Genomic DNA, 15,728 nt, shown 5'->3' on the forward strand with positions numbered 1-15,728 from the left:
TTCACCATGTGGTCTTGGAGAACCAAGCTCATCAGGTTTCTCACCTCTGTAAAGGCGTTAAAGAAGTTCTTTACTGAATCATGTGGTTCTTTTTTTTTAATTGTGGTTATGATTAAGCTGTTGTTTATATTTTAAAAATTCAAATTGATTATACTGCTGTAGAAAAATTGTATATATGGGTAAATTCTTTTCAATGGACCATATTTTTGAGGTTTCATTGAAGAAGAGAGTGAGTCCAGACTATCATCTCTACTGGGGTTCTTTAGAAATTTTAAACATATGGGAAGAAACTCAATTTTTTCTCCCCTCTGATTTCACATTTTCCCTCCTTTTGTATTATTTTTCAGTGACCGCTGGAATTTGAGTCCGACGAAAGTGAGGGAACTGCAGTCTGTCTCTTCTCTGGAGCAGTTCATGGCCAAGCTGTGTTCTCATCATCAGCGGCAAATGATTGACGCTCTGAGGTTCTTACAGACAGAAGTCAGGGCCTTGACAGTTTCCCAGTCTCCATGTTCATCTGCTGCTGATGTGACACTGGAGGCAAACCCATGCTCTATGTCCCAGTCAGAAAATGTGGTCATCCCATCCTCTACTGATCAGTCTTCCACCACAGAAATGGCGGGTGAGTCTGCAGAGGCTGTACAAGAGGAATTACTACAAACCTCTCAGGCAGCTGCCTTGACCGACACCTCTGCTCCCCACACCTGCTCTAGTGGTCCAGATATTCAGCCAAAAGGTTCCCATGATTGCATAGTTTTAGAACCATCACTGGAGCAAGCAGAAAAGAGAGAACATGTGCAGCTTGGTGAGCAGATTCCTGTTAACAGGAGCCCCAGTTCCACTAGACCTGGTGAATTGCAGAAGGTAGATGGACTTATCAGATCCTCCTCCTCCTCCTCTTTGGCCATATCAGAGGAGCATCACCATAATCTTGCCCTCTTGCATCCAAGTACAGAAGAACTTCACAAAAAGTATGGACTCGCTGGATCAAGAGGCTCCCAAGGAGATCTGTGTGTCAGACCCAGTCCGGTAAAAGTAGCCTCCTCCTCCATGTCACCCAGGACAGCTCGAAAAAGCAGTAGAGGGTCTTTTGTTCAAACTAGAAATCCATCTGTTCATCAGATAAATGACCCTGATAGTAAGTATGACATAGTGTACATTAGTAAATCAATAACGGAGTGTGAACCTGAACCCAGGAAGCACATTAGCCCTCGACGCAATGCACGGAAAAGCACAAGAGGCTACAAGTGTGTTGAAGACTGTTTGGAACTGAAAACTGTTCTTCAAGGACCCAGAAAGTCTTCAGAACTCAGTGAAAAGGGCAATTGTCCAAATCCGATGGCAGAGGTCATCACTACTGTTGCCCCTAAACCAACCATTTCCAAGCCCGATGGAATACCTCCAGTAGATCTACCATTTGCAGGAGGCTGTGGCGAGACTGCTGGTCAGAAAACACCTTTGAAAAAAGTGGCAGAGATGGAAATTGCTGGAGATGAAGATATGGAAGGGTCTGAGGCAGAGCCGATGGTAGAAACTAGTCAGACAGACCAACCTAGGCCCAGAGGGCAAGTGTCCCATCATTTACAAGCAGATGAGTCTCACCTTTTGGCAGAAGTCAGCCAAACAGGCCAGACACCGTCGAGAGACCAGTCTTCCTCACATCTTCAAGGGAGCGAGGTAAAAACTTCACAGTCAGACCAACCTAACCCTGAAGATGCTGAAAATGTCTGTTCTCAGGAAAGCGTATCGATACCGGTAGAACATTTGGTCCAGAATTCTGTTAACCTAGAGATTCAAGAATACAGAAATGAATGTGGTGGCCCTTTACAAAATAAAGAGGAACTCACTGACATGGTGGATGCATCTGACCGTCTATCAACTATGACAAACCAGCCCCAGGTTGACTCATTAGTCTCAACAGTTGATAATGTCACTGAGTCTCTTTTTGTGGCTCCTCCAGAGATAAAAGACATAAGTACTCCTGGTGATTCTCAACAGCCTTCAGATGTGATATCTCCAATAGGACTTGTAGAGGTAAAAGATGATTTCTTGAGCAGTGCGAGTGAAACTGTTGATGCAGATGCTGCTCTCAGAACTGCAGAAGGTCATCAAGCGGGTGTGACAAAATCACGTCCAGCAAACACTGCAGAAGCTGTGGAGGACATGGAAGCTGATGAAGAGCACCACTTAGGTAGAAATGAGAGCTTCTGCAGTTTGGCACAAGGGGATAATGAGTCGGAAATGACATCTGAAATAGCCTGTACTGAGGAGGAATCCTCTTCAATGCCCGTCTCAATACTGGGGAGTGTTCTGAAAGAGGAAGTTGAGACAAGCACTCAAGAAGAAGGTGAAAGCTCAAAAAGTAAATCTATCCCCCCTTCAGACAGATGTTTGCGGTACAGACCGCATTTAATTTCTGCTAAGCACGTGACGCTTTCTAGAAGATCCAAGAAAACTAGTCCTCAACCAGTTGTTGGACTCCAACACAAGACCTTTGAAAGTGTATTGTCTGGGGAATCGCAGAAGTCCAGGGCTTCCAAAACTGCTGTCGCTGGCCACTTGCCTGCTGCTTGCGATGATCTGAGCCTTTCGGAGAGCACTACTGATACTACAGATAAAATTCAGTTGTCTTCTGAAGATAAATCAAATGATTTCAGTGAAGCAGAATCTAGGGTAAGGACAAGACAAAGCTACAAGTCTTTGTCTCATGAGGAAGTTACGGAGAATAAGGGGATACAGGATAACAATGAGTCATGTGATGTCATAATGGAAAAAATGGCAACAACCGCAGAGGAAACTGTGACTATCCCTACCTCAGTGAAAAGTGAAGTTCCTGATCTTGATTTTGGTGTGGATTCTGCAGCAGGACCTTCAGAGCAGTCTGAAGGTATGTCCTTAAGGAGGGAGAGTAGAAGAATTGCCAGACCCATGAGTTCTGGGATTTTAATGAACCATAAAGGGTTGGTACTGAGATCACAGTCTTTCCAGAATCCTGTGAGACCACCGGTAGTTCCTGCAGTCCGGAAAACTGAACAAAATCATACAGATAGTTCTGTGAAAGCCATTGCGGGAAAGGGCTTGCAATCGCAGAAAAGCAGTCCAGATCTTTTGGGTTTGCAGACACTTGATGTCTCTGCACCAGACTCTCCAAAATTCCTGGAAGTTCTGAAGGACAGTGCCACTCAACAGCTGATTGCCAATCTCAATGCAAGGTATGACAAGATGCAGAAAGGCTGGGTCCAGATGGACAAAGAGGGGCAGCCAATTGCAAAGCCCAGGAACAGGGGAGACCGCCTGAAAGATATCTGGAAAAGTAAGCGCAGGATTAGGAAACCCAAATCTTCAGATGGGCAGAAATACTCTCCAGTACAGATGCTCTTCATGAAGACGTTTGACTTGGCTACTATCTGTCGCTGGTTTTTACAGTCCACAGAAACCAAATCCCTCGTCATTGTTAAAAAGGTCAATACACGCCTCCCGTCTGAGACTCAGCTTGGCTTTCAGAGCTCTTCTGGAGCCCCAGGTACATCACGTGGGGTCTTTCCAAGTTTGCAGGCGGAACGCTTAAAAAAGCACTTGAAGAAGTTTCCAGTTGCTTCTCCAGTTAAAAGCAATCCCAAGAACCAGCAGCTTATCGCTAAAGCCAGAGAACACAATGGCTTTCATGGGAAAGGGGTGGAAAAAGTGAAAGAGCAGACCTCTGCCACCAGAATTTCCACTAAACCCAATTGTCAACCTGTGCAACTCCATACACAGGTTACTGCAGTACAACAGACTGTCCCACCAAGTGCAAACCTCCCTGCTAGTGCGAGGATTTTAAGAAAATACTCAAACATCAGAGAAAAATTGCAGGGGCAGAGCCAAAAATTCCAGCACAACAAAAATGCTCCAGTGAAAACACTGCTCACTCCGAAGCACGTGACCAAAAAGAAACTGGCATCAGAGCCACGAAAGAAGAGCACAGGAGATACAAGGTTAAACAAGAACGTACCCAAGGAAGTGAAGGCACCTCTCACTACATCCAACAGAAGGGCTGTAGCGATGGGCATTGTGGAGGTGCAAGGCAGAAACAGAAGTGACAGATTGTTGACCATTAAGAGTAGAAAAGATGATAAGGCAATGAAGAGCGAGCCTTCATCACGGTTACCCATGAGGCCCGAGAGATCCTGTGCACCTTCCTCGTGTTCAAAATCCTTAGTCAGACATGTGGTTCCAGGAACCACAGCACATAAAAAAACGAGTGTTTCTAAAGCGCAAAAAAACGAGCCCTTGAAAGCTACGAAGACAAGCTCCAGAGATGCAAAGGAGCCGAAGGAACCAGTGGACAGCGGCACGGCAGGAACTGAGGTCTCCAGACAAACCAAGATGGAGACTGCGCCGTTGCCTTTGAAGGCACAAGTGCTTACCAGGTCTCAGAGGAAGATGGAGGCTGTGCAGATGGAGAGCGCCGCCTCAAAATCCCCCCGGAAGCGAAACCAGGATGTGGCATCTGCTCCTGTGCCGGCCAAGAGTGCTAGGACTTCGCTTTTGAAAACCGGTATCTTCCCTGAGCCTGAGTCTGAGGTGCTGCTTTGACCAAAGGAAGGACGTCCGTCAGAAGGTATTGGGGACACCGGTGTGGAAACTGGAGATTCTTGTGGACCGGTGCGTTCTCATGGCCCCTCAGACAAACACATAGAGAAGTGGTAGTTCTCTAAGGTCACCTAAGACTTTGGAACTTTTCGAAAATTACGAGACAGCCGAGTCTTCTGGGAATGGTGGCACTTCAAATGCAGTTAATTGATTGCGTGGTCATGTGAGAAGAGGACGAGCACAGACGTTTGGCCTTTTTCTGGGCTGGTTGTAAAGTGTTTTTTTTATTTTTTTTTTTTTTTTTCTATAAACGCACAATGCTTGCAATCAAAGGGGGTGTATAGTGTATAGTGGGGTGATGGATACATCTGGTGCCTTAATGACGTCTACAGCGACTTGATGCACGGTAGATGGAGCCAGTGAGAGGGAACATGTGTCCGTTCACTTTTCTGTCGTGTTGAGACCCATTTGCCATTTTTTTTAAAGCTTGCTGAAGAGCATTATTTCTGAAGCGTGCACATTTGGAGGATGCTTTTTTTTTTTTTTTAAATTTTAAAATTCCAGACCAATGGGGAAATGGAGAGCAACACAGCTGCAGTACACTTTCTGTGAAGATTATTTAAGCAAGAACTTTTGGAAAAATCACGATGTACATGGTGATTACTCTTCTCAGTGACGCTTCGGCTGGTAGCTTTTTGTTTTCTTTCCGCTGATGTCCCTGATGTCATCGGCATGATTGGCTTTTTATTTCCTTTTGGTTGCTCATGTGGTGCAGGATTTTACTCAGATTTGAGGACTGAGTTCCCTGAAAGCTAATTTATGTGTGATTTATGTATCTTATGTACTATTTTGTGATGGGCATTATTTAATCAAAATTATTGCCCGAACCAGATAATGACTTTGATGTTAGTGACACCTCTGACTAGCCTTTGTTATTTAATATGTTATTCATCTGCTGTTTTTTGTGTAGGTATTCATGGCATTTTGAAAGTATTTGAGGTGTTTTAAACAGCTTTCATTTAGACATCTTTGGAGAGTTCAGTCCCTGCAGAATCGGACGATGAAGGAGAGCGGACGTCCTGAACTTCACTTTGACTTCGTCTTCCTGCAGTGCGGTGGCCAAGCCTGCAGCGTTTGTTTGACATTATTAACATGTGAAGGAATTTATCTTTGGGTTAAGGTGTTTATAAATATTTCCCATTCGGAAGCTCAGAGAAATGTACTTGCTTTGTCTGCAACCGACTTCAGAAAGGCCTCAATGCAGCTCTTTCATGTAGAGAAGTATTTTCTACTTTTTTTTTTTCCCCCCCTTCCTCTGCTTTGCTTTGTTTTACCTTTGCAGTTCCTTTTTTTTTTATTATTTTTGTTATAAAGTGTATATTTATTTTGAGGGTGAATCTATGCATTGACTGTATGGTACCTCGGGGCTGTCGGAGTGCTTTAGGACGCAGTCACACAGAGTGTTTTATTTCTGATTTCAGTGCGCTGTGGCTTTATTAGCTGTGTGTTTCGTAAGCTCTGTACCTTTAACAGGGACCCTGACATTGTAAACGAAAATATGTAAATATGATATAGGTGTCAAACAAAAAGGCTTCAAGCAAGCAAAGATGTGTGCTGTCAAGTGGCTATAAGGGCTCCCATGAAAGTGCGAGCTGTGGCATATTCTGGAATTGGGCTCCCATCGGCGACACATCAGCACGATTCCGGGGGGTGGAAACCCACAAAGAATGGTTGCCATCTGTCACCTTTATCTGTCCATCTCTGTGTCCACTTATAGAGATGGCTCTTGACCTTTGACCTCTAATGGAAGTCGTCAAGGCCTTTTCTCACAGTACATCTGTGTTGATCGGTTGTACTCTGCGGACTTGTCTTGTTTCTATTATTTACCTTACGAGTATGAGCTCATTTAGTTTATTATACGCATATTGATGACTTTTCTCCTGAAAATGTGGGTTCCAAAGATTCACCGCAGTAAATAATCTATGTGCCCCTATATTCTTTTAGTGATTGTTACTGATGTCATTTTTGTTCGTGTTTCATTTTCAAGATGTTTATTTCTGAGTGGGGTTGCATGTAAACACAAGCTCAAGGCCAGCAAAGGCTCCCACTCAATCCTTAGCAGGATGGCTTGTGCGGGTTCGAGTGGGTGTGGCAAGGAAGCCGAGATGCTCAGTGGATAGGTGGGCAGGTTCACAAATGAAATGGCTCCTTTCTTTGTCGCTCATTTGCATATTTATTGTTCACTGTAAACCCCCTCTGTTTTACCCGGGGATTTTTTGCAAACACACACAAACACCATCTTCATGTCTGTTGTAGCGGTAAGTTATTCACAGTACTTTCAAGTCGAAGGTGTAATATATAGACATAGATATAAGCTATTAGTGTTATAAATACAGATGTTATGCTTCAGCTGAAAATAATGTATCAAAGGTGATTATATATTCAGATGTTTATCAACATTGTTGTTGTTATGGAGCACTGGTGAGTTGGGAGGTCAACTTACCTGAGAGGGGTTGGGTAGCAGCTCCTGTTAGGTGTTTTTCTTTTTTTGGCTGAGTGGGTTGAGGGTTAGAAACGGTGAGAGCGGAGGGCTGCAGCCGCACGCAGAGGCGGAGTGGTGCACTCGCACCCTAGCGGAGCTCTGGGCACCTCCTCACGCTCCTGGTGTTGCTTTTCAAGGTTCGAGACCCAAAAGCGCTCGCTCGCTGACATAAAGGGCCCGACAGAGTGTGGGGCGGAGGCTGTGGGTGTGGGTTCACGCCCCGCTCACTATGCGCTCCACCCTCCGTTTGCAGGGTTGTTGAGGGGGTGGGGGAGGACAATGAAAGAGAAAAAGGGGGTGGGGGTGGGCTCTGCCATGTTTTATGGCTGCACTGGTCCATAAATCACAATTTCATTAAATGCTCTGAGCTCAGGCTTTTGGATTCTCCTTTTATCTTCGGTCCCCTGGGAATGCATCGGCGTTTTGCCCCACCCCCGCCCTCCTCGTTCGGTTTTGTTTTTCCTGCACAGTCACTCCACACAGAACAATCCAGACATGCCAACAATATTTTTATTTATCAGCTTGCCCAGTAGCTGGAATCGTAGTGGGACGAAGTCAATGGGGGGTGGGGTCAGTCACATGTGATGAGTTTGAGCTGTAGCAATATGATGCAATTTTAACATTTCCATACATGTCACCATATTGATAAGTTTTATGTTTGCGGGGTGAGGAACTTGATTTTTTTTCATTTGCTAATCTGGGTTTGGTTGTAGAGTCTTCAGTTTATCTTTGGAAATCACATTAGTGTAAATAAAAGCAATATTGTGTGTGTCTATATATAATAGAGGGACAAACGTATGAAGAAATACACGCATGTGAACACCTGTGTTTGTGCCCTGGTCACGTCACTCCTGTGGCTTTCAGCTGTCGGCCGGAGAGTGTATAAATATATTTGATCACTTCTGTGAAAAACATGCAAAGGTGACAATGTTCCTGAAGATTCTGCTGAAATGACCACGACTTTGTGACTTTTTGTAGATATCAGGTTTCAATGTTTTGGCACAAATTAGGTTCAGCCTCGTTGGTATATTTTTACATCGTGTCCTTTCCAGCACGGTGCCCTCACAACTGGTAACGTGAAGTCTGTGAAGAAGGTGCAAACAGGGAGACGTTGTCCGAGTAGCATTAGTGCTGAGAGGATCAGGTGTGTGTAGGTGTGTGCGTGTGTGTGACTGAGGGAGAGAGAGTTTAACTGACAGCATACAGTTCAGAATATATTTATGGAGGAATTATGGGGGGGAGGAGACTTCCGCAAGTCTGAGTCCAGCTGACATTACACAGGGTGGGAGCGGTCAGCGGGTCACGAGGACCGTGTTGGGTCACCTGTCACACCTGCGGCAGTGAAGTTTACCGTGGGCATGACGGCGCTCAAAGAAGTGGGAGGAAGCATTAAGCCAGAGAACTGGAGATGTCAGAGCAGCACGGTGGACGGGGCGGCGATGAGAGCAAACGGCGATGCGAGCGTGTGCGTGTGCGTGTGCGTGCGCGCACGTTTGTGTGTTCCGTCGGACCATCGAGTGCGCCGCGTCACGGGACGCAGGAGAGAAACCGGCCTCTGCACATACATCACGTCCGCGGGTTGTTTTCGTTTCACATACTATGTATTTCTAACTGGTGTCCATTAAAAATTGTTTTAAAAAGTGTGTGTACTTGTGGGTGGTGTGTGTACCTGTCATCTGACTGCCTTCCTCCTCCCTCCTCATGAATGAATCATTAAACATTTAAGAGCTCAGCTGTGGCCTGTGTGTGTGTTCAGCTTCATTTCCTTCACACACCTTTGGCTCTTTTGGAAAACTGAACAAATCTTGGCGATGCTGTAGGGTAGTAACTGACATTTGCCCCAGTGAAACGTCTCTAGAGCGATTCTCGCCAATAGAGCGAGACCCCAGTTTTGGTACCAGGAAGTAAGTGGACACACATTGAATAGTAGGCTTCACATCTGTGCATTTAGACCATAGTACAATGGTGTAAATGTAACAGGCGAGTGGGATCCTTTCACATTCTACGACTAATATAGAACTAGGATGTTTCCTCCGACGTGCCAGTTCATGAAGAGGGACACGTGCCGCCTTTGTGTGCCCAAAAACTGGGGAGTGGGTATGAATGGACCCGTGTGGCACAGGGGGTGTCACATGATCACGATCATTACCGCCTCCTTCATAAGCACACTCAATATGTGGAACTATTTTTATTTTTACAACTTCATTTGTACAACTGGATATTTACTGACAAGTACTAGTTAAGTGCCTTGTTCTGGGGTTTAACTGGGACCCAAGTGTACAATCTGTGGTCCAGCTCAGCTAGTTAACCACTCTGCCACCTGCTGTTCAATACAACACACACACACACACACACACACACACACACACACACACACACACACTGTACCTGCAGGCTGGGGGACAAACCTGTAGCCATCTTCAACATACGAAGTACATTCAAAGTGAAAGTGGAACATAATGGCAGTGAAGAGAGTAAAATCTCTTGCTCTCGCACCATTTTCAGGTTCCGGATCACGTCCACGTTCTGCTGCTGAGTCTCCTAAAGCGACGCTGCTGTCGCTGCTGTCGCTGAGCAAGTCCTGATAGGCGGCGCTCTAGACGTCCACTGGACAGACAGCGAGCAGCGGGGGGACTTTGGGAGGGAATCGTCTCTCCGCCTCCTCGTTCCTTCATATCACTTGTAAATCCCCAAATTCACGTCAATCATGTGCAGTCATTGCAGCACAAATTCCACACTGCACTTATCCGGGTCCACAGAAACATCCTGCACTGTAAGAAGCGTAAGATAACGTGCTTTTTACCATGTTCGCCACACAGCGTCGGAATAGCATGAAGAGGTAACACTTCGAAGCTGCAGTTTTGGGCTTAGTAGCGGGAATGCACTATCTCATTACAAATGCTTCATAGTTGTTTCCATCCTTTTTCTTTTTTCTACTAATAACTGGCAAAATGTGCCTTATTTTCAGGTCAGGAAAAACAGTTTTAAAAAAAAGCGCACCAACTGGAAATAGATATATTCACAAGTAGGACAACATGTACAATATTTCGATGTAACTGCCTCCCCTGGAACAAGACCATCCATTTGCTATTCGGTTTTGGCAATTTACAAACTGGCTTGTTGGAGTGAGTGCAGAAAAACAGGAAGGAAAAAAAAAGATGAACTAGGGAAACCCAGCAAAATCCACACTGCTGCTCCTGGCTTCCATGAAAACACCCATTTATACTCAACATATAAAAATACTATATGAAATGAAATAGAAATAGAAATATATATATATTAGCATCTGTTAGGCATTTCTGTATAAAGAGGGCTAAAGAAGTTACATCAGGAAATACAATAATATAACAAAATAAAAATAAAAAACCCAAAAACAATAAAAAAAAAAAAAAAAAACATTCTGCACCTTATTGTTATGAGAATTATTTGGGAAAAAAAAAAATCGACATTTCCATTTCTTTAAAATCTTTCAGTCATACAATTTGCAAAATTAATACTGCTGGTAAAAAGGGGTGGGGTTTAAACTTCCACTTGCGATTATAGCTAGGGGGCGTGGCTTATACTATTCACTCTGTCGCTAGGCAACGCTTCTTTGGTGCCATCAGGACACCAGCTGCTCCCTCTGAGGGGCGGAGCATCCTGAGCGCTGCAAAGACGCTCCGTTCGCAGGAGCACCACCGTGAGGGTCGTGTGCTGTGCGTGCGATCGTTTAAGGGTGTGACTCTGCGTTTCGATACAGGTACCTGCCCCGCCCACTCAACCGTTGACTGCCAGAACATCTCGGGTTTTTCGTTCCTGCTCTGTGGGTGAGGCAAAGCGAAGCTATTACAGCACTAGTTATATGTTAATTACTCACTAATAGTAGCTCGAGCGCAGCCACTGGACACTGACCATGCACCTTCATAAGGGCCGCGACCTTACAGGGTCGTTCGCTTGCTCGCGCGCGGATAACGGTTTTCAACGACTACTACCGTATATGTCACTAAAAAAATCACAGTTACACCGACTGTAGACGCGCTGCTGTGGTTATCGTTCTTCAAGTGGAGAGGCGGGATGTGGAGGAATGGGGCAAATGAGCTGAGTCCCAAAGCGAGAGCTTGAGGCGCGGGTTGCAAAGAGAGGGTCACAAGGCCTTCGGGGAAAGGTCACAGAAAGGTCACAGAAGGGTCACGGAAAGGTCCTTCTAGTGTGACCGTGGAGCACTGGCAAGACAGCAAGAAGCCTGATGAATTCCACACGGGTGTTTCAGGTGATGAAAGCGGAGCCTCGGGGCATCGATGCACGTGTCGGTGTGAGTGTGTATTACATTGGGAAACAAGGTGTATCATCCAGGACTATGGCGTCTGAAGAGCCCCCAGGGTAATGGAGCGCCGTCCACTGCAGTGGGAAGGAGGCGAGACAGGCTGGGCTCGGGGGTGCCGTGCTGCGCCGCGCCCTTCAGGCTCATGAGGCGAGAGGGTTCAGTTACACCCGTGGCCTGTAACAATTCTTTCAGGGCTTTCAAAATATTCACACTTTCCAGAGTTCGACCCCTTCAGACAACACTGCTGATGAAATGGGTTTCCTTCTGTTTTTTTTTTTTCAGAGTTGTTTGCCCTTGGAATGGAAGAAATGTCCTATATTACAAACACTGTTGTCCATCATACATATATATATATTTTTTCTTTCCCATATATATTTTGCTATACTCTCTCTCACTGGCTCACTTCCTGTGGTTCGCCGCCTCCTCCGGGTGCCTGTAGGTGGCGCTACACGCAGCCCGTGCAGCCGCACTTGATGGTCTTCTCCACTTCCTCGGCGAAGGAGCTGCCATCGCTGCACTCAAAGGTGTACTTCCTGCGCTTGAGCCTCTGGGTGGAGCAGCAGGCCCCCGAAGGACACACACCCACACACTCGACCCAGGAGAGCATGCGTGTCGTCTGGCAGATGGCGTACCCGCGCTGGACTTGGTGGAAGTCCCTCACAGGCTCCCCCCGGCACTCCGACACTGCGGGAGGCAGGGATGCGCACGCGTCCGCGCACGCACACACACACACACACACACACACACACACACACACACACACACACACAGAGGTCACATTACAAGCACAGTACGGAGTGGAAAACCAAGCCCTGCTCCTGGAAAGTGAACTGAAACAGTAGAGGTCAGGAGGTGCGGTAAAACCCTAAGTACAGCAGCACCTGTCCTGTGCTCCTGTGGACACAAGCTGGGCTCAGGAAGGACACTGAAAGCATGACTTGACTGGGAGCTCAACGAAAAGACCGTTGGTCAATTAAAAGTGATGGTACATTAACAATCGAACGGTCACACCGAGTCCAGCGTTTGTTCCCTGACCGTTCGGTTCACTCACGCAGGACGGAGGGATGTTTCCAAGCCACATGAAACTGCCACTCGAGTGTTTTTCTCTTTGTTGGCCTCTCATGGTCATATGAACATGTGTGGTGCGGACGGGGACAATAGAACAAAGGCGGTGGGGAAGTGCCCTCTTGCCACACTGCACTTCACAGAATTCGTCCTTTTACCCAGAGCATTTTACACAACCTCCACTTTCCCTCCTTTACACAGCTGGTGATGGTGCCGAAGCAGTTAAGGCTAAATACCGTGGTCAGAATTACAAGTGCAGAAGCCCCTATGGGACTTAATTAGTTCACCTGCCAAGAAGCACCTTTGACCAAAGTGGATTATATAGCTGGATGTTGTAGCGAACGCTGTTTAGGTTAAGTGTCCCCAAAAGGGCTACAAGAGGGTTTGGACAATTGCTTTGGAGAAGCTTTTATCCAGAGCGATTTAGAGAGCAATTTAAAAGTATTCTTTTACACAGCTGGATATTTCAATCTAAGCAACTGGGAAAGTGTGAGAGGTACAAGAGCAGGGCACCTTCTGGAACCGGAACTCCCTAAGTGCAGCACTACCTGCTGTCCTCCTCACCTGTATCACACAGCTGTCCGCTGTAGCCGCTCTCGCAGTGGCAGTAGGCCTTGCCGTCGTCCGACACTTGGCAGCGGCCATGCGTGCACTGCACACCTAGGCAAGGGTTCGACGCTGCCCCCTGCTGGTTACACAGGGCGCCCCTGTAGCCCTCCAGGCACTCACAGCGATACGACTGCTCGTCCAGGGGGATGCAGGTCCCATGGACACACCTGAGGTCAGTGAGCAGATGCCATATTAGATGAGCATTCAACAACTCGGTTGATGAAAGAAGTGACACTTTGTCACAGTTATAAAGTGTCACATTTTGGCAGAGAGTACACATAATAAGCATTTTACCCAGGTCCGAATCCTTCCCTGGAAACGTAGGGTGCGGCACTTAGAACCAGCACACACAGACAGAGTTGGGGGCAATTCAGAGTAATCATTTGAAACGCTCACATTGATTCATTTATCTGACACTGTTTTCCAGAGCTACTTACACTGATGTACCCATTCATACAGCTAGGTAATTTTACTGCAGCAATTTACAATAAGTATCTTGCTCAGGGCTACTACAGCCAGAGGTTGGATTTGAACCTGTGACCTTAGGGTTCAAAGGCAGTAGCGCTAACAACTATACTTTGGGCTGTGAGAGGAAACCCACATAAACTCCATACACACAAAGCTGGACTGAAACCCACCACCCAGGAACTTATAGCATGGGCACAAGTCAGTGCCCCCCCCCCACCCAAACACAGTGATTTGTATTGAAATCTGATGACTGCACCCCCTCCATTTCAACTATGGTTCAGTATGGTGTGCCACAGGGCTCTGTGTTGGGACCATTACTGTTCTCACTCTATATGTTACCATTGGGTGACATTATTCGCAAACACAATGTGAATTTCCATTCGTATGCCGATGACACACAGCTTTATATATCGTTTAAGCCTGATGATCCATCACATGTGGAGTCATTAGCTAATTGTTTTACCTGTATAAAATTATGGATGAGTAAAAATTTTTTATCTCTAAATGCCAGTAAAACAGAGGTACTTGTGGCGGGTGGTGATGCCAAAACTCTCGACATAATCACGCCAATCTTTACAACAAATGGTATTAGCTTCAAGCGTAGTGATTGTGTCAAGGATTTGGGTGTCCTGCTGGATGAAAAACTGTCATTTCTATCGCATGTAAATGCTTTGACTAAGTCGTGCTTCCTTCAGTTAAGAAACATAGCTAAATTGCAGCAATTCCTATGTAGACAGGATTCTGAGAAACTGGTTCATGCTTTCGTTTCCAGCAGGCTGGATTACTGTAATGCTTTATTGTCAGGTTGTCCATACCGGACTGTATCCAGGCTACAGTTGGTACAAAATGCTGCTGCGAGAATTGTCACTAGAACTAGGAAGTTTGACCATATAACACCTGTACTTAAATCGTTGCATTGGCTGCCGGTCGCTTACAGAGTTGATTATAAAATCCTACTTTTGACTTATAAGGCAGTACATGGCATTGTTCTGGCTTACCTTTGTGAGATCATTAATTCTTATATCCCAGGTACCTTAAAGTACCTGTGATCAATAAGACCTCAGTAAGAGGTCACGCCTTTAGTTATAGCGCACCTAAACTGTGGAATAGTCTACCAGTTACTGTCAGAAATGCCCCGTCTGTTTCTGTTTTCAAATCCTGACTAAAGACTTACATGTTCACTCAGGCATTCCACCTCGAAATGTAATTCCACCTGCCTTAGTTGTTTATCACCTTTATAAAAATGCATATTAAATTTAAGTAACAAATTACTAACTCTGTTCTATCTTCTTGTTGAGCACTACCTCACTACATAAGACCTGAGGAGGCCGGCCAGTGGTGACAGAAGAATCCCATGCTGACAGAGGATGATGTCTATCTGCCATGACAAACAAGACATTCCATGCTGATCTGGGGATCCAAGATGCCATTTAGCAACATAATCAATATTACTTGTTACACACTGGCTTACAAGTTGTTACTTTCTAGAATGCCCAGGAGGGGTGGGCAACCACTGGCCCGTGGACCCCCACAGGTTTTGTTCTCCCTCAACCTTCAGCTGGGAGTTTTCATTCCTTTCCCCGGTGGCCAGTAGGTATACTTATAGCTCTATAAAAGTACTTCATTATGGTAGCCATTAGTTGACTGTCTTGTTTGTATCTCTTTTTCTTGCCTTATGCCTGTGTTAAAGCGCTCTGTGTCACTGCGTGAAAAGAGCACTCTATAAAAATAAATTTAATTGAATTGAATTGATGTCCTCATCAGCAGACACACATATATCTGTTAATAAAGGATCGAGTCAGAGGCTCTTCAATGGCTCCACGGCGGTTGGATTCTCACTTGCTGCCCTGGCAGGGGTTGCTGGCTGGCAGGTCGCAGTGCGGTCCGCTCCAGCCGGGCTGGCAGTGGCACACGGGGCCTGTGGCGCCGTTCGGCTGGCAGATGCCATGCAGGCAGTAGAGCTTGCGACACGGTTCGCACCCGGGCACTACGCCGGGCTTCATCTGGGTCTTGGTGAAGTCCTGCAGCTCGTTGTTGATGTATAGGTTGCGGATGCAGCCGTGGAAGCTGGAGCCGTTCTGGAGCTGCCAGAGACGAAACGTGGCCGAGTGAACGTCCACGGGCATCCCTGTGGGGGGGCAGAGTGGAGGGGGACTGTGAATCACAGAC

The 15,728-nt window shown here is 46.2% G+C and overlaps 2 protein-coding genes across 4 annotated transcripts in view; one reads left to right on the top strand and one right to left on the bottom strand.

Annotated features, from left to right (window-relative positions):
• LOC108924721 (ligand-dependent corepressor-like) overlaps nt 1-10,518 on the top strand; it is a 53,276-nt gene extending 42,758 nt beyond the window's left edge. For both annotated transcript variants that reach the window (XM_029250180.1, XM_029250181.1), the window contains exon 7: nt 348-10,518. In XM_029250180.1, coding sequence (XP_029106013.1) covers nt 348-4,575 — 4,228 coding nt within the window. In that variant the 3' untranslated portion in view covers nt 4,576-10,518. The remainder of the gene's footprint in view (nt 1-347) is intronic.
• A 1-nt stretch (nt 10,519) lies between these two features.
• The window catches only part of LOC108924720 (slit homolog 1 protein-like), an 80,940-nt gene continuing 75,731 nt past the window's right edge, over nt 10,520-15,728 (bottom strand). The window contains exons 35-38 of one of the 2 annotated variants that reach the window (XR_003797544.1): nt 15,399-15,687; nt 13,047-13,258; nt 11,813-12,101; nt 10,520-11,710 (exon numbers count right to left, since the gene is read on the bottom strand). Coding sequence is in view for 1 of the 2 variants with exons in the window: in XM_029250184.1 (XP_029106017.1) it covers nt 11,863-12,101; nt 13,047-13,258; nt 15,399-15,687 (740 nt within the window). In the remaining variant the exon portion in view is untranslated. The remainder of the gene's footprint in view (nt 11,711-11,812; nt 12,102-13,046; nt 13,259-15,398; nt 15,688-15,728) is intronic. The other variant, XM_029250184.1, reaches the window with a different exon arrangement.

The sequence above is a fragment of the Scleropages formosus genome, chromosome 3 (genome assembly GCF_900964775.1).
Source record: "Scleropages formosus chromosome 3, fSclFor1.1, whole genome shotgun sequence".
Classification (NCBI taxonomy): Eukaryota; Metazoa; Chordata; class Actinopteri; order Osteoglossiformes; family Osteoglossidae; genus Scleropages; species Scleropages formosus.